General features: G+C 32.5%; 1 protein-coding gene across 1 annotated transcript in view; it reads right to left on the bottom strand.

Annotated features, from left to right (window-relative positions):
- The window catches only part of RNaseX25 (Ribonuclease X25), a 126,930-nt gene that overhangs the window by 41,067 nt on the left and 65,986 nt on the right, over positions 1-19,877 (bottom strand). The window contains exons 4-5 of the mRNA XM_085810967.1: positions 19,078-19,147; positions 3,662-3,729 (exon numbers count right to left, since the gene is read on the bottom strand). Of these exons, the coding sequence (XP_085667093.1) occupies positions 3,662-3,729; positions 19,078-19,147 (138 nt within the window). The remainder of the gene's footprint in view (positions 1-3,661; positions 3,730-19,077; positions 19,148-19,877) is intronic.

Genomic DNA, 19,877 nt, shown 5'->3' with positions numbered 1-19,877 from the left:
AAATGCATACTCATGTATTAGCATGTTCACATGCAGACATATGACGTGGTGGTATCATCTAATAGCCAACCATACAGCAACATTTGGGGTATACATTTGCAAACTGTTTCTCCATTCAGCTTCTGGTGAAGTTTCAGATATTTGCCCTGACAGTGAATGTTTTAACACATTGAGGACAGCATGTACCACCGGTGGCTCACATGCAAATGGTTTATCTGGCGGCATGTACCACCGGTGGCCCACATGCGAATGGTTTATCTGGTGGCCACTAGTGGCTCACACACAAATGGTTTATCTGGTGCACGCAATTGGTTCAACTGGCAGCGTGTACTGCCGGTGGCTCATATCAGCTATAGTTTTATAATACAGTTTTATTTGATGAAAAAACCTTCACATGGTTAAAAAAAAAATAACTTTTTTATTGAAAAATTGAAAAGCTTATGTTTACAGGTAGACTATAGTAGACTTAATGTATTTACATATTTATTTGTTTTTGTGGGTTTTTTTAAAAACATTTTAGACATACTGGTGGTTCACCGCAAAATAGGCAAAACGTTGTAACCCTTTTCGATTTATTTGCAACAATATTTTTACCTCGTCGAGCAGATAAGTATTTATAACATTCACAGCATTGATGCCATGACTTTCTTGCAGTTCCAGAATACTTCCCAAGATAACGTGTAGTTCTTTTAGGTGTTTGTGGTTCTGTAGGCATTTCATTTAGGAGACGATCAATAATATTTTCTCTAAATTTTAAAATATTAAAGTGCTTAGTACTCCACTTCTTATGAATATACCATGCATTAATAACTGGTGTTGCGCAAATCAGTTCTATGATAAATTTTCTGTATCACTTAACGATTTTGTGTAAGGAATTGTAATATGATTGGATACATTGTTTTTTTCTGCATTATTGTAGTCAAAAATGGCATCAGGTTTTAGTTTACCACTTGTTCCTTCAATCATAGTGCAAGTATGATTGCTGCAAGTAGTTAACACGCAAACTGACCATTTATCTATTTAAAAAATTTAACTCCTTTAGGATTTTCAACATTCCCAATGTTACATAGTTTTTGTTTTAGTTTTGATTCTGCTGATAGAAATTTTCTATTTACTTTTACAGTACCACATAAATTTGTTTGATTTATCTAAAAGTTCTTCAGCTAAAGGCACAATAGTAACTATCTGTATACAAAGTGCGTCTCTCAAATAACAATCCATTCATTCATAAATCGCATTACAACGTCATGTGCATGTCCTTTTGTTGTGGAGTTTACATTCTTTCCAGCATAAATTTCAACATTATAGGCATAGACTCCAGTCAAACACAATTTGTATAATTTAACACCATATTTATGCCATTTCCCTGGAATGTATTGGCGAAACAGGAGTCGCCCTCGCAAACAAACCATGCTTTCATCTATTACAATGTTTTTTCCAGGTTTCACTGCATTTTTGAATAAATCAATGATTATTTTCACAATGATGTGAATTTTGTTCAACTGATCGTCAATTATAACTGTTTCATTATTAGAAATGTGTAAATATTTCAATATAGTCAAAAAATGATTATGTCTCATAACTTTTTTTTATATGCGCGTTTGAATACACTGTATTTTTCGACCAATATAACTTAATAATTTCTAGCAATCACACTAGACCCATAATAATAAGTATGGCAATAAACTTTTTTATTTCTTCTATCGTAACAAACATCCAGGATTATGGTGTTTTCTGGTGGTGGATAAAGAACTATTTTCCACACCAACATTGGATTGTTCAGCGTATCTATTTGTTTCATTCACTATTAATTCTAGAACCCTATCTGACAAAAATAACTGGTACAACAAAAAAGGATCCTCACAATTAACATTTTCGTGCAAAATTCCTCGTCTTCATATACTACATATCACACTGCTTATTACTGTGACCTGCTGCCATTCTGTCTCCTCATCACTTTCTTCCAAACCAGTTTCTAAAAACTCTAGCATCGTAGTATATTTATCAGATGTCTTAAACGAGGCACATTCCTCCAAATCATAAGTGTCATTGTTATTCTCCTCTGAAGAAGATGAAAGTATCATCTGCCTTGATCTTTGTCTGTGGAACACATTTGTAGACTCATCTGATGAGTCATCTATTAACATAAAATCCATTTCCTCTATTTTCTAGGGGTGAAAATTCTAATATATTACAAATTTTACTGACTGTGTCTTAACTGACTGACTGTTTACCAGAAGAAATTAACTTTTAATTTTGTTAAATTTCATATTCTTGAGTACAAAATGAAAAACAAAGTTGCATGCCAACAGCTGTTCACTATCTGTTAGTAATCCGTAACGAATGAAGAATTATTCATCAACACTCAACTTTATATTTACAGAACCAACTAAGTGCAAGTGCTTGACAAACAAAATAAGAGTAAAAAGAAACTCCTCTTGTAAAGAATACTCTAAACATATAGTAAAGGGAAACTACACTTATGTGTCTGAAGTTTTGCTACACAACATTGATGCATGGCGCCGCCAGGTAAAACATAGTAATATTTTTACTGTCATCCGGTGGCCCAATATAGCAAAATTTGTGCCGTCCTCAACGTGTTAAGCAATGTTAGGAACTTTGCTTAGTACCAAACGGTACCAACCAATACATATCTTTCTTCTTAGAACAACCACATCTTCAACTTCCAATGTATTGATTTAAACACTTGTTTAGTCTTGTTAAATAGTTTTAATATGTTCCATCCTTGGACATATTACTTCTTCTTCTTTTTTTGTTTTTGAGATTTGTCTTATAATGAAATTTAAGTTGACAGCTTTCTTCAGAATCATGCAATGTTATAAAGGAGTTCAGTATGCTCTTATTCTCATATAATGAAATTATACATCAATAAAGAAAATGTGTTATGAAAGAGTAACATCAAAATGAAAAGATATGTGATATAAATGAGAATAAGAAGTTGATTTGAAGGAAGCCGGGTCACATTTATAACACCCTATAATATTATTGTTCAAGAATTTAACAACAGTAGGATTTTGCAAATAAGAATATGTAACAGTCAATACTATCACACAACAGAAAAATTATTATGGAGAACCTCACATTACCTAAACAGAGGGAGATTTCATATCAAGCTATGCAAAATAGCAATTAAAATTACACTGATATCAAACCAAAGTTCCTTTACTGTTACTCAAATAGTTAGCACCAGTTAAATTTGGCCACGAAGAAGAGATGGCAGGTAAAACTGTTGTAGAATAGGATTATTATCTTTGAGAAGCTTAGCAAAGCAGATAGACAACTGAAATCCTGGCATGAAAAGCAACAACCAAAATCCTCAACCTGGATTGCAATCAAATTTACTTTAACAACACCTACAGTGCCAGGTTTCTCAAATGAGTTAATACCAGCTAAATTTTGGCAAAAAATAGAGACAGGTAAACTATGATAGAATGAAACAGTTGTCTTTGAGGATTTTGCATTACTTAAACATAGGGAGATCTGGTATTTTAGCATGCAAATCAGAAATTAAAGTCTCCAGTATCCAAACTGCACCCCAAATTACCAAGCTAAGTTTTCGTTAGTTGCTCAATACATTAGTGATTATAAATAATGTCATTCCATGAATAAGTAATTAAAATTTAAAATAAGAAATACTCACCAAAATGTATTTTCAGAAGCATCTGCATGTATGTTAGGCCATTTGACTTCTAGTGCTAGCAGTATAGGCTGTTAAAATTTCACATCTTTATTCAAAATCTTGTAAGATTGTATATTTTAACTATGGCAAAGAATAATTTATGAGCAATTTTTTAGAACTGATAACACATTTTTAGCATTAAACAGTACAAGTACAGGCAATAATAGAAAAAATTACACAGAACAAAAACAGAATATTACAGGCACCTTGACATATTGCAATCTCAGTTCAATCCAATTTCCAGTGTCTGTAAAATCAATGCTTATGCTGACTCATCAGCAGCTGAACAATAAAGTTGCAAAAACTGATAGTTCGGCTAGGGTTTGAATCTTGGCAAATGGGCTGGCCTGTATGGCCATTTACAAGGCACCCCTTCCCTTAGGCAAATAGCCCTCAAGTGCTTTGCCATAATTAAATAAACCAAATCAAACCTATGCTTATGCTACATAAACTTTAGTCTTTAAAGTTTTCCCACTTTCTTGTTCTTACTGGTACAACGTTTATAATCATCTTCAAAACTTTTCCTTTTTCTTAGCAAGACTAATTATTTGATGCAAAAAGTCTAGTTCTGACCCTAACAACAACTAAATACTTTCTTGGTAAGCTTTTTTTAAGTTTTGATGCATCATTTTTAGCTTTTGATTTAGAAAGAAAGATGGGTGGTTCTTCCTATCACCTGAACACTTGAAGGTTTGTAAGATTCCTAATTCTAAGTGATATCATTAAAATATTAGGGAAAAAGTTAAATTATTGTAATTTTTTTATTTTTGAATTTTTACTGCAAAAAATTAACAAATGATGTATTAAAAGTTTTAAAAAAATACCAAGAAAAATCTTTTGCCCAGGTCAGCATGACTGGAAGGCAAAGTACAAAACGGAAAAAAAGTTCAAATGGAATTGCAATAATGCAAAAAATAGAAATTTATATGAAAATATTTTAATAATATCTTAAAAGCTTTTAAGATCAATAATTAAAAACTAAAATTCATTCCAAAATCAAATATACTCTAGAGCAGTTTCAATATGTAATTACAGAAAATAGAGCAAAACCAGCAGTTATAAAAAAGGTACTTTGTGCTTTGCCTTCTAGGTATGCCAACCATAAAGAACAATAAAATTTTTTTACAATTTCCTCATAAATTCATATTACATGCACAGCAATTTCTGCACAAGTAATGACTTTATTTTTGATTTTTGAATTTTCCTTTCTGTTTTATGATATGTAGATATTGTAAGAATACTGCAATATTTTGAATACAATAGTAAGAGAAATTAATAAGGTATGTAACTTTAAAAATAGATAAAATTTATTAACAATCCTCTGATGACTTGAATAATAAATATGGCATTATTCATTAAATATTTAGTGACTATTATTCAGTTATCATACAATTTTGATATAATAATAACAATGAAAAAGGTCTGAAATACTGTGGGATTTAATAAAATGTAAGATAAAGATATAAAGAAAATAAATTTGCTTTGCAAATCAATAACAAGTGATTGACCTGATATAGGAATATCAAAATTTTTAATTTATAAAAAAGCACAGTATCTGAGAAATTCAATAAAATGAAATATGCCTGTATAACAAAAGAAAAAGCTTACATCTGGAAATTAAATATTATTAAATAATATACATTGTTGCAATAAATTTGTAAAATTTGACTTTTTAGTACTGATTTCTAGTATCCCTAAAATAATTTCATAGAAAATAAACATACTGAAATAAAATGATAATGCATACTAACATATTATTGCTACATTCATTGCAATAGCAAAATGTACTCAAATTACTTACAAAATACTTACTCAAATTGTTGGATGTATATTTAATATTTGCTTTTCGGCTTAATCCTAGTATACGGTGCACATGAGGGTTGGCGAAATTCGGGTTTAAGAGACTAATAAGCGCGCCAATTGTGGTAACCAAGCCGATTTTGGACGCTCTGGAGGAGAGTGCATTTGGGAGCATTTTCGCGCATGCTCATTCAATATTTTAAAATGAGAAATTTTGATTGGTGCAGATGGAAGAGAAGAATTATTTCAAACCACTGTTTGAAGTTCCGTTAATCTGTCTTCGGCTGAACTGAATGAGAAAGGATAACGCATGTTCAGGTAAAATTTATTTATCTTTTATTTTTTTGTATTTTTTAAACTAATAGTAGTGGTTCCGCCGAGTTTCTGATTGGTTAATATTTTTTAATTAATCGGTTTTTGGTCAGATACTGAATATGATTTTAGTTTGATAACGTCTTTTATTCTTCATTTCGAGTTGCTAACGTATTTTGTTCTAGAGTTGGATAACGTTACCTTTCGATTATGATGTGCAGTGCTATGAATTGCGAATATTTAAACACGAAATTTTTTTGGAAGTTAGAACTGAAAGGAAAGCTTGCTGTAATTCAATAGGCAGTAGATGCCGGATTGCTGCCGAATTTTAAAAATCGCGCCATGGGCGCACCGTATACTAGGATTTAGAAAGAACGTGGAGTGCTGTTAAGCGTGGGATGAAGGGAACGAAAAAGGTAAGCGACGTGGAATATATGTGGCGGCGCCTGAAAAATAATAAATCGTCATCTGAAAAAATGAAAGACTTTATATTTGCAATAAAAGCAATATATCCGCCACCCGAGTTTGAGGCCCATGGCATTTGAGTTATGACATAGACCCTAAAACATATGTGACACTGAGCCATGGTATTTAATTTATTATATTTGATATGTAAATGTTTTGTATTTGTTGCGATGCATTTTGAAAGTTATATTTTTATTTGTTATAAAGTCTGTTAAAAATTATTTTCAATTTCTAAATGCTTGCTTTTTTTCTTGTGTCTCACCGTATGCTTAGGATTTATTATCTTATGATTATCATTTTGTTTACTCTTTTTGCCAACTCAAACTTGTGGTGACGCTTTACTTTAAAAATTTGGCGACAAACGTAAACGCATCATTTTGGTGTTGGCGACAATTTTAAAAATCGCGCCAAGGCCGCACCGTATACTAGGATTTTACCCTATAAAATGATAATGCATACTAACATATTATTGCTACATTCATTGCAATAGCAAAATGTACTCAAATTACTTACAAAATACTTACTCAAATTGTTGGATGTATATTTAATATTTGCATTTCTTTTTTTCTTTGTATATTTTATTTTCTCACTGTTTATTTTATGTTATGATTTGCAATAATCTTGTTACTGGCAACATGCTTTATTTTGCTATTAAGTTTGCGTGAATGGCAACAGTTGTTCATGTTTATGTTTCAGTAGAATAGCGTTCTTAGCCGCACTGAGCTGCAAGCAATTTTTTCTCTTAAATATTTCATCTTTTAGAATAACAATAAAGTTTATTATACAAAGCTGATGCTTTTTAGTACAAGGCAACTAGGCACGTTTCAGATAACCGGACCTTGGCGATTTTTCGGCCGCCATCTTGGATTTCAAAAATGCGCTTTCCAGGATGGTGGCCAAAATTGTTATCCCTGTCCGAGAGAATTTGAAGAGGGAAAACAATTCTGAACTACCAAACATGCAACATGCAAAGAACAAGACAAAATTTAACTTACCCCAATTTATGCTGACATACTGACGATTATAATATTTTTTGCTGAGCACAAGTTTATGAGATATAAATTAAATTACTTAAATTGCATTCAATGCGATTAATTTAATGTGGATGATCAAAATAAACTAAACATTAAAAATTTAATATTCTTGTTTTTTCAATTATTTCTTCAATTCTTAATTGATCTACATGACTATAATATATGTAATATTTGCTTTAAAAAAATATTTTAAGCCTGAAATCACTTTAGACTTTAAGTTTCATTAAGTATAGTTCTTATGTTTAAATGTTAAGATCGAAATACAGAAAGTGCAAAAAATTAGAATTTTCTGCAAATCGCATATTTGAAAAACATTAAAAAATACAGTTTCATACATTAAAACTAAAAGAAATATGTCATAAAAACAATCAAGAACTGTACCCTTATATAAATAATAAATTTATAAACAATTTTGATAAATCTAGGAAAGCTGTGAGCTTTAAAACATACAGTAAAAGATTTTTAAAAAATTCTTTTAGTATCGTTAATAAAAGATTAAGTAAGGATGTTAAGTATTTACTTTATTCTGGTATCATCCTCCAACAATATACGGAATTAAAGTTAATTTATATTAGAATATAATTTAAAATAAAAACAATCAAGAACTGTACCCTTATATAAATAATAAATTTATAAACTATTTTTATAAATCTAGGAAAGCTGTAAGCTTTAAAACATACAGTAAAAGTTTTTTTTTAAATTCTTTTAGTATCGTTAATAAAAGATTAAGTAAGGATGTTAAGTATTTACTTTATTCTGGTATCATCCTCCAACAATATGCGGAATTAAAGTTAATTTATATTAGAATATAATTTAAATACATACAAATAAAATGTATTAAAATTAAGGCTTACTTTAGTTCACAGGCTCGCAGCAATTTTTTTCCACCACGAGGCATAGTTCGCGCAAATTTAGCGCCAAAAAGCAGGTAACGACTAGTTACGGTTGCAATGAACAATGAATTCAGATCGTTAAGTTAATAATTTTGGGCAACATTTATTTTTTAGTTTGCATAATTTTTCTGATATTCAGACGCTTTTGTTTATTCACAATCTACCTTTGTACTCATTCTAGAAACAAATATTTAAGGTCTTATCTGTACAGTTCATAATTAATAATACTGCTGTTTAATAACCCTTAAAAGGAAGCACTTCCGCAGAGAATCCGGTAAATGTAAACATCGCCAACTTTGGCGATAATAGTTCAAACCTGGTAACTCAGCGCATTTATCATATTCGCTTGTTCGAAGTTTGTAACCATTCCTCTTGGGTTCATTTTGTTGAATTATCACTGTCGTTGTTCGCATTTGCAGATTTATATTATTATTTATTCTGAATTTTTTAATAATGAATGGATAGAAATATTTTCGTAGATAGATGCCGGTTCTCGGTTCGGGATGAAAGGAAGAAAATACGGCGTGAGGGGTGAATGCTAATTTGTAACACGGCTGTTCACGTTGTGTTCTTAATTATTAACAGCTCTAAGAACCAGCAATTTAAATAACTAAGTAATGCTTTTATTTTTATTATTGGTTATTGTCATCTAAAATGAGAATAAATCAATTTTCTGGCTTAAATTTTAACAATAACCTTTCAGAGGATGGCTGGTGTGACATAAATAGATGATTAAATTGAAATAAAAAATATCATCGATTATCTAAGATGACAGAATAGTTTGATGCATCACCATGGTCATCAAAATTAGCAAACACTGCTGGTGTAAGAAATATATTGTTTTTTATATTAACTGGAATTTAAGACAAATTTTTTTCGTTTATCACGTTTAACCGGTTAATTTCAGTACATTAATACTAATTTATATTTTTCAAATGAATTTTTATTTCCGTTATAAATGTTTATATATTGTCTTATACTTAATATATTCTTTTCTGTGCTAACTTGAATTTAATACAAATTTATTTAGTATATCACGTTTAACCAGTTAGTTTTACATCTACATGCTTATTATCTGTGAATTTTTACTACCATATGCTTAATATATTGTTTTGTCTGCTAACTTGAATTTACATGCACTAAAAATCACGTTTACAAAATATCACGTTTGCTGCCGATGAAACGAGAGCTTGGCGAGTAAAAATGCAACGGCGCCAATTGGTTCTTTCCGAAGCGCCAACGGGTTCTCTGCGGATGAAAACCCTTAAAATAAAATAAATAAAAGTATTTCAAACAGAAGATACAGGTTATTTCGCTCCAAACAGTTATACTAATTAACCCTTTGCCATCCGGAACGTATTTGCGGTTCTACTTATGTGAAGTGCCCCAATAACATTAAATTATAAAGCAGGGCACTTCGTGTAATGCGCAGTTACCGCGACGATACTTTAAGTAGATACCTTTCGCAGTTGAGAATTTAGTGCCGATCAGTAATTAATCAACTATTTGCAATTTCAAATTACAATTTTGGAATAAAAAATTTTAATTTTAAACTTTAAAATCTTTTTTAAGGAAAACGTAATTTTTTTAAGTGCCATTCTAGCTAATAACCTTTTTTAACCATTCCAGCTCCGGTTTTTTTATTATATCTGTCTCATTTATCACAGTATAAATGGAGTCTTGGCCCAATCAAATAAATCTATAAGGTGATCAATTAAGAAAACCTATAGACATATATAATAGTAAGGTTGTTGTGTCCAGGTGGATTAACTTCCTTATCAGTTTCAACCCTTCTTCTGTGTACAGAAGAAGGGTTCAAACCCTTTATTAACTCTTTAAAATTTACAATGCGTGAGCATCAACTCGACGCTAACAAACTTCGCCTCTACTTGGGTGGTAATTGAAAGTCAGGTAATTGAAATTAAAATTTGAGATGTTTAACAAGTGATAACTAATTGAATAATTGAAATTAAAATTTGAGATGTTTAACAAGTTACTTATATGCATGCAGGGCCCAGTTTACTAGCTAATATTTTAAAGCAAAACTATTGGATTGTAAATGGTAAGAAACTTATTCAGTCTTTTATTCATAAATGTATTGTTTGTCACAGATATAAATTGTCATCTAATAATCAATTAATGGGAAACTTACCAAAACAAACAGTAACATTTGAGAGACCATTTTTTAGCACAGGTATTGATTATGTCGGTCCTGTAATTTTGAAATGTTACAAAGGTCATTGCTTTAAGACCACTAAAGGTTATATAGCTTTGTTTGTATATCTAGCTACCAAAGCTTACCATATAGCTTTATATATATAGTTAGCGACTTAACTGCAGATTCTTTCATTGCTGCTCTTAGGCGATTTGTATCAAAGCGTGGTACACCTCAATACTTATGTTCTGATAATAGTACGAACTTTGTTGGGGCAAAAAGGAAATTGTCCGAATTGCACACTCTGCTACTTTCACTTAACAGCAATGAATTGATTTTAAATTATTTGGCTGAAACTACTATGGAATGTAAAATGATTCCACCTGTAGCGAATAGTTTATCCAACAGATGGCAGTATCTGCCAAGCTCCTTTGGTAATTGTCAATGCGCAAGCAGAGTGTAAAAAGAAGTATGTTATTAGGAGAATGAGCTTTCATTAACAATGTTGCTGCGCGTTTTCGCTGTGTAAATAAAAGTATATTTTTATATCATAGATGTTCTTTACTCTCTAATGCGAAGCACTAGGTTAGTGCACGAATCTCTTCTGATTCAGAAACCATTTTCAAACCGTGGATCACCACAATAAAAAGTGGCGTCCGCGACAGGACGCATTAGTTAGGTAAAGGACACTTTTGATGGTTTAATAGCAGAAATGGAAGCCTTGAAAGTAAGAAGAATGCCACTGCGTGCAGCCTTCACGAAAGCATATAATAGCCTACATGGACATTTGAATGAGTCAGAATTGAACAGTGATGTTCTATTATCGTCCCTGGAAATTCTGGAAGATAAAGGAATTCGACTACAACAGTTGGATGAAGAAATATTGGATCTCCTATCAAAATTGAAAGAAGTCTCGCAAGAAGAATATACTAAAGAATTTGAGTCATGTGAGACTTACAAGGAGAAATTAATAGCAGCCAGGATGAAAGTGAAGCAAATCACTGTGAAACTAGAGAAAAATTTGCTGACTCATGCATCGGTAAATGAAACCAGAACTGTTGATTCAAGAACAACGGCAACGAATTTGAAGCTTCCGAAAATAAATTTGATTGAATTTACAGGTGATCCACGACAATGGTTGAATTTCTGGAATACCTTTAGTAAGATACACGAAGATCCAGTGCTAGATGATCATTTGAAATTCATATATCTGATCCAGGCTACTGCTGCCAAATCAAAAGCACGGGAAATAGTGCAGAGTTTCCCGACAACTAAAGAAAATTATCCGAAAGTCATCGAACATTTAAAGAATCGTTTTGGACGTGAAGATATTCTTATACCAGTGTACGTTCGGGATTTATTAAATCTTGTGTTGATAAATAATAATGCAACCAAAAAGGACTTTGCGCTATCATCGTTGTACGACAGTTTAGAAACAAAACTGCGTGCTCTGGAATCTCTCGGTGTGACTGAAGATAAATACGCTAGTGTTATTTTTCCGTTAGTTGAATCTTGCCTGCCCCCTGACATCTTACGCGTGTGGGAGAGCGAACGGGAGAGCTTGTCACAACAAGGTAAGAGCGATCTTGAATCTATTCTTCTGTTTTTGAAAAATGAAGTGATATCTGAAGAGAGAATTAAATTAGCGCTTTTTTCTTTTGATAAAAGTAGAAAATCTAAAAGTTACATTAATGATGAGTCTAATATTCCTACTTGTAATGATTTGTATACAGAAGACAAATTTAAAGAAAATGCTCCTATTAAGAAAGTTGAGGAATCGTGTTTATTTTGTGATAAGCCACATTTAACAGAAAAATGTTTTAAAGCTAGTACGCTTACATATCAGGATAAAAAAGATTTAATATTTAAGAAGGGTTTATGTCTATTATGCTTGAAGAAAAACCATATTTCTCGTAACTGTAAGTCCACAGTTAAGTGTTTAATTTGCCAGAAAAGGCATTTGGCAGTAATGTGTCAACAAGTTCCTTCTCAATTGAAAGAGACTAAACAAGTAGAGCCTGTGGTGAAAAATGAGGTCAATGTTTTGGCTAGCAGATCCGGAGCTGGGATGTGTTACTACAAACATTAATCGGATGTGTTACTACAAACATTAATCGTAAGGGTAAAAAATGGCAACAAGGAAAGGATAGTCAGAGGGATTATAGATACGGGTTGTGAGAGAAGTTATTTAACGAAAGATATTACAGATTCTTTGAAATCTAACAGTGTTGGTGAAGTGAAATTAGTTCATAAATTATTCGGAGGTGTAGAAACAAAAGAAAAATTGCATTCTAAATATATAGTTCATTTGAGTAGCCTTGATAATAAATATGTATGTAGTGTGCATTGTTTAAGTGAATCTGTTATCTGTTCTGATGTTAAGAAAATACCTAAAGGTCCTTGGTTGAAAGAACTTCGTAAATTAAATATTCAAGTGTCAGATGTAGAGGGTAATGCTCCCGAAAACGAAAGTGACATTAAATTGTTGATAGGTTCTGATATTGCTGGAAAATTATTCACCGGAAATATTAAATGTTTACAAAGTGGTCCGGTCGTGATGGAAACAAGTTTGGGATGGATTTTAATGGGTAAAATTCCAGCGAAGGAATCTTCGGGTATAAATGATTCTCTTGCATGTGTTTCTTTATTGCTAAACGAAAGATCAGCAGAAAACTTGTGGAAGTTAGACGTTATTGGTATAAATGACCCAGTTGAGTCTAAAAAGAAAGCTGAAATTCATGAGGAGACCATGCAGTATTTTGAGGAAAATTTGAATTTGGATTCAGACTGGAGATATGAAACTGCATTACCTTGGGTACTGGACCCCTCTTGCTTGTCTAATAATAAAACGTTGGCAGAAAAACGCCTGACTAATACGCGAAGGAAATTATTAGATTCGAATCAAATTAAAGTTTATCAGGAAGTATTTGATACTTGGTTGAAGGAACGAATTATTGAAGAGGTAAATGAAGGCGAAGTAGATAGAGAGCACTATTTGCCTCATAGGCCGGTTTTTAAAGAATCTAGCCAAACTACGCGAGTAAGGCCAGTTTTTGATGCTTCGGCACATGCCAAAGGAGAACTTTCCTTAAATGATTGTCTTGAGAAAGGTCCCAACCTAATAGAAATAATTCCAACATTGTTGAATCGTTTTCGGAAATACCCTCTTGCATTTTTTCATAATTTCAGACATTGAGAAAGCCTTCTTGCAGATTGGTATAAGAGAGAAGGATAGAGATTATTTGCGTTTCTTTTGGAAAGGTGCAGAAGAAGAGAATACTAAAATTTACAGACGTCGCGTGGTTTTTGGGCTTAACTATAGTCCATTTTTGTTAGCCGCTACGTTGAACTATCATTTAAATCGTGCCCCAGATCAGTTTGCAGTTACAGCCAACATTTTGAAGGAGTCCTTCTATGTTGATAATTGCCTGACTAGTTTTAAGAATGTTGAAGAATTGAATAGATTTGTACTAGAATCGAGAATGTTATTGTCACTGGGAAAGTTTAATCTTAGAGGATGGCAGTCGAATTGTGAAACTGAAATAATTCCCAACTCTAAATTAGATACATTCGTTTGCGTTTTAGGGTTAAACTGGGATTTGAAGGATGATACTCTTTCCTGTAAAATTGAGTCACTAAAGAAAGAGGAGATTGTCGCGAGTACACGAACACTCCTTTCTTGCGCGCATAAGTTATTTGACCCAGTAGGCTTCCTTTCTCCCGTTACCCTGTTCCCAAAGGTGATATTGCAAGAGTGTTGGAAATTACGATTAAATTGGGATCAAAAATTGCCAGAACATTTAGAAAAGAAGTCCATGCAATGGGTAAAGGAAATGAAACTGCTGTCTGATGTCAAAATTCCTAGATGGCTTAATATTGACAGATCGGTTAACGGAGATGTAAGTCTTCATGTTTTCAGCGATGCCAGCAAGTATGCCTATGCTACCTGTATTTTCTTAAGAGTGAAGACTGAAAATAAGGTTTATTTAAATTTTGTGCAAGCACACACTAGAGTTGCGCCTTTAAAGAGTATATCCATTCCTCGTTTGGAATTATTATCCTGCTTAATCGGAGCACGCTTGGGACGTATGGTCTTTTCAGATTTGAACATGCCAAATTTAAGAACATTCTTCTGGACTGACTCAACAACCGCTTTGTGCTGGATCCAGCGAGACGTACGGTGGGGAACTTTCGTTTGGAATCGTGTCCAAGAAATCAGAACACTTACAAAAATAGAAGATTGGCATTACATCCCTTTGGAGCTGAATGCCGCCGATCTCCCTTCTAGAGGCTGTTCAGTTAAACAGTTTTTGCTGTCGAAATGGTGGGAGGGCCCATCATGGCTGTTAGAACCAGAATCGTCATGGTCAAGAGGCACCGATTTGCTGGACGAAGAGATCATAAATTCAGAAAGGCGTAAATCAGTATTGACAACTCTTAACAAAGATTCTAAACCTGATAATTGGTATTACAGGTACTTTTCATCCATAAAGAAAATTGTACGCATGTTAGGTTGGATTCTTAGGTTTTACTTTAAATTACGAAGAATTACAAACGAAACCTCCAAAATTTTGTCAGTTTCGGAAATTGAAAGAGCTGAGATAACTCTTATGTTATTGGTTCAAAGAGAATCATTTAAGAGTGTGAACGATGATAAAATTAGACCTCAGACCTATAGTTGATTGTGATGGTTTGATCAGAGCTAAAACCAATATTTCTTATCGCGACGATACTGATGACTTTAAGTTTCCTGTCATTTTGCCATCTGATCATGCAGTAGTAAAATTACTAATAATGAATGCACATAATGAGCAGCTGCTTGCTGGTACTTCTATGGTGATGTCTCATTTGCGGGAAAAGTATTGGATCCTCAAAACTCGTAAGACAGTACGAAACTGCATTAGAAAATGTGTTAAATGTCAAAGATTTAAATCCAAAAGTTGTGATGTAACTCCAGGAATTTTGCCGAAAGATAGAGTACGTGATGCAAATGTTTTTGAGATAGTGGGTGTCGATCTGGCAGGACCCCTCTACCTTAAAGATGGTCGAAAAGCTTATATTGTTCTTTACACATGTGCGGTTTATAGGGCCATTCATCTGGAGTCAGTAACATTCTTGACAACTGAAGCTTTTTTCCAGTCATTGAGACGTTTCCTTTCTCGTCGCGGAAGACCATCTATAATATACTCAGACAATGGCAGTAATTTTAAAGGAGCGGAGAGCCTTCTGCATACAATTGATTGGGAGAGTCTGCGATCAAAGGCCGCTGAGCAAAGAATTCAGTGGAAATTTATTCCTCCCTCCGCACCTTGGTGGGGCGGTTGGTGGGAACGTATAGTTCAAATGGTGAAACAGATTCTGAGAAAAGTTCTAGGTCGTGCTGCCCTGGATTACGAGGAGTTGCTTTCAGTACTATGCGACTGTGAGAGAGTAATCAGTACTAGGCCACTTACCTACGTGTCGGAAGACGTTGAAGATTCATCCCCATTAACTCCAGAAATGTTCCTGCGGGAGATTTCCAAATCAGGAGTACCTGATATCGATACAGTTGATAAGGAAAAACTGAGTAAATGAGCTAAGTATCTACAAAAGGTGAGAGAACAACTTAGAGCAAGATTCCGTGTGGAATATCTAGGACAGTTACGTCAGCAGTCCATTAAAAACTCTATAGCTAAACCTCTCCAGGTGGGTGAAATTGTTCTACTTGAAGATAACAACAAAAAATGGGCTTTTTGGAACCTGGCGCGTGTCATAAAGCTGCTACCTGGTCGTGATGGACAAATAAGACTTGCTCTCATAAAAACAGAGACTTTTCAGTTTCTGAGACCAGTGCAAAGACTGTACAGACTTGAGCTGGATAACCCAGTCCAAAAGGATATGACTGAAAATATTCCTATGACTACCAGCAGTGGTAGAACTGTGAAACCAGTGATACGTCTGTGAAATGTTTTGTACTTGTTTGAATACTTTGTAATAATTTGATTTATTTTTATTTTTCTAGGTTTAGTATTATCTGTTAATATGTCTAGAAAATTATGGAATGCTGCATCTCCAGGTAAATTTGTATTTCAATTTAATTAGAACATCTTAATAGGCATAATTTTATACTTCAATATTGTATACTGTACTATTATGCATATATTATACTTAACAGATGTGTGAATTTACCTCCCAGTAAATTCAGGTGGGAGGAATATGTAGCGAATAGTTTATCCAACAGATGGCAGTATCTGCCAAGCTCCTTTGGTAATTGTCAATGCGCATGCGCAAGCGGAGTTCAAAAAGAAGTATGTTATTAGGAGAATGATCTTTCGTTAATAATGTTGGTGCGCGTTTTCGCTGTGTAAATAAAAGTATATTTTTATATCATAGATGTTCTTTACTCTCTAATGCGAAGCACTAGGTTAGTGCACGAATCTCTTCTGATTCAGAAACCATTTTCAAACCGTGGATCACCACACCACCTGCTTCTCCCCACTTTGGTGGTTTGTGGGAGTCAGGGATCAAGTCCATAAAATTTCATTTGAAAAGAATGATAGGAGAGACAAAGTTAACATTTGAAGAATTAACTACTTTACTAACTCAAATTGAAGCTGTGTTAAATTCCCGCCCCTTATCTAAAACTAATCACAATGATGTAGGTAATTTAGATGCTTTGACTCCATCACATTTTTTAACTGGGGATGTTATTACTAGCATCCCAGAACAGGATTTTTCTAATATTCCCAAACCCACTTTATTAAAACAATGGGAATTATTACAGCAAATGAAACAAGGCTTTTGGAAGAGATATTATAAGGAGTATTTAAATTCTTTACAACAAAGATACAAATGGAAGCAACAACTTCCAAATTTGTCTGTAGGTGATATTGTATTAATTAAGGAGGACAACATGCCTCCTGGTGTTTGGCCTTTAGGTCGCATTGTTGAAATCCATCCAGGAAAGGATGGCAATGTTAGAGTTGTTACAGTAAAAACTGTTAATGGTTATTTTAAAAGATCTGTAGTAAAACTTTTACCATTGCCATTGCATCGGAAATGATCTATTGTTAATGCAATGGCAAGGGTGGAAGCTAATGTTAGATGTATATTTAATATTTGCATTTCTTTTTTCTTTGTATATTTTATTTTCTCACTGTTTATTTTATGTTATGATTTGCAATAATCTTGTTACTGGCAACATGCTTTATTTTGCTATTAAGTTTGCATGAATAGCAACAGTTGTTCATGTTTATGTTTCAGTAGAATAGTGTTCTTAGCCGCACTGCGCTGCAGGCAATTTTTCTCTTAAATATTTCATCTTTTAGAATAGCAATAAAGTTTATTATACAAAGCTGATGCTTTTTAGTTCAAGGCAACTACAAATTGTAATCATTCCATTAAATTTCTAGACATATGATGATAATAAACTATTATTTCTAATAAAAAATTGTAAATAATTTTGGATACTTCCTTATTAAATCTATCATTTCGGACTGATGATAAAGTATAATGTCTGAGAAATTTCAGTAAGCAAATATGATTTATTATATTTAGTACAACTAATTGGAAAGTAAGCATAACCACTGCAAAATGCGATTAATTAACAACATATGAAAAAAAAAATTATATAACATATCAAGATATTATGCAAAAATTGACCATTATGTTTAATAATGTTAATCTCTTTTCCATAATGCTGGATTATTAACAAATGTAATGAGTCTGGACAAGGACTCAAGTACATCAAACATAAAACAGAAACCCATGGTCTTGAAATAATCTTGTACTGACAGAATTTCCAATATGTAAGGAATTACAATGCAAAAGTAATTATAATCTAAAAAGATGTACTCTAGGTTTGTGGTGTGTTGTTACATTTTGGTTATTTTCAGTATTTTCATATCATGTTTATAACTCATTGTCTGTTATTGTCTTATCAATAATATATCTATATATCTGTTATCTGACTATATATCTGTTATTGTCTTATCAAGGCACTCCTGACAATGAGGTCACATATCCATACACAATTTGAATTATTATATTAATTAAATAAGGTAGATAAACATGATTTCTGTAACACAGTCTTTTTCATGTCCCCCTTTTCTTTTTGCAACAATGTAGGCAATGATGAGAATAAAATAACAATTTATAATAACCTTGTAACTATTCTATAAACTTATAAAAGCACATTTTTCTACTTTACATACCTATTGAACAATTCTAAGCATTTCAAACATGTGCCAACAATGAATACACCTCTCAAGATTACAGAGTATTTGTGTCAATATAGCCTTTTTTAAGACTATTTAAAAAATCAGATTTTAAAATTATGCACAGATGTATATTTTAAAATTATGTAAGGATCTACATACACATGAATATAATAACACAAATTAAAATAATATATAATATAACAAAGGTTTAATTTCTAAAATTAGAAGTGTCAAAGCCCTACGGAATGCCCTCAGTAAAAATGAGCAATGGAATAAAATAATTAATAATTAAAAAAGTACAGAGACATATAAAAAATTCATTAAATTTAATCAATGATATTAGTTTAATAATATATTAAAACAGCAGACCTCATTATATTTTTAGCAAATTACAATTTTATCCCAAAACTAAGGAGTAAACTGTATGCCAGTGGACTCCAGTGTTCCAGTAACTGAATTTAAGCCCTAAATATAAGAATAATAATAATAAAAAAATTAATCTGAAAAATTAGAGGCCTACCTTTATAAGCTCTGGTTTAAAATGCCATGAACTATTACAAAAGCTTGGATATCCTTTTTTACTTGTAGGCCTGAAATACATTAAAATTAAACAATTTGTTAATTCGTACATGAAATTTTAGTGAAAAGTTTCTACCAATATTTAATTTTATGTTCCGTTACTAATAATTATATTGATGGATCAGATAATGAAGCTCTCATAATTTATAAATGAATTGCTCATATTTAGTTACAAATACATAAGCAATTAATAAATATACAACAGAAAATCATTCTTCAAGATAAAATCCCCAATTTAATTTTAAACATAAATTATTACCTATCATACAGGGTTAAGCCAAAAGAATCAGACACTTTAAATTTTTACAGAAATAATAGTTTTCATAGGATGGCTAAAACACAGTTGGAAGAATAGTTCCTGAAGTTTACATGGCAAAGTTACAAATATTCTAAAACTTAGTCCTTGATATATTTTCATACGGAGCAGTCACACAATATTGATTTCAGACTTCTTAGTGATCAACATGCCACAACACGTTCTGGTTTCCTAAATGGCTAATTTAATGCTGAAGCAGATTTTAGTTCATATCTTACTCTAAAATGACATGTTACAACAATAAGAAACCTAGCTTTTGCCCATTCAAATACATAAAAATCTTCTACCTAGCAGCCATCACTTGAATGATGTCAAAGGAGCTCATACGATGTTGGCATCACTAAAACAAATTAATGGAGGAGGTCGTACACTACAAAACTTCCTCCATAAAATGGCACTAAATGCTTCTTGAGAAAAAAAAAAAA

The sequence above is a fragment of the Stegodyphus dumicola genome, chromosome 2 (genome assembly GCF_044657685.1).
Source record: "Stegodyphus dumicola isolate Sdum_Otavi_A_Nest chromosome 2, ASM4465768v1".
NCBI lineage: Eukaryota > Metazoa > Arthropoda > Arachnida > Araneae > Eresidae > Stegodyphus > Stegodyphus dumicola.
This window is presented reverse-complemented; position numbering and strand designations above follow the sequence as displayed.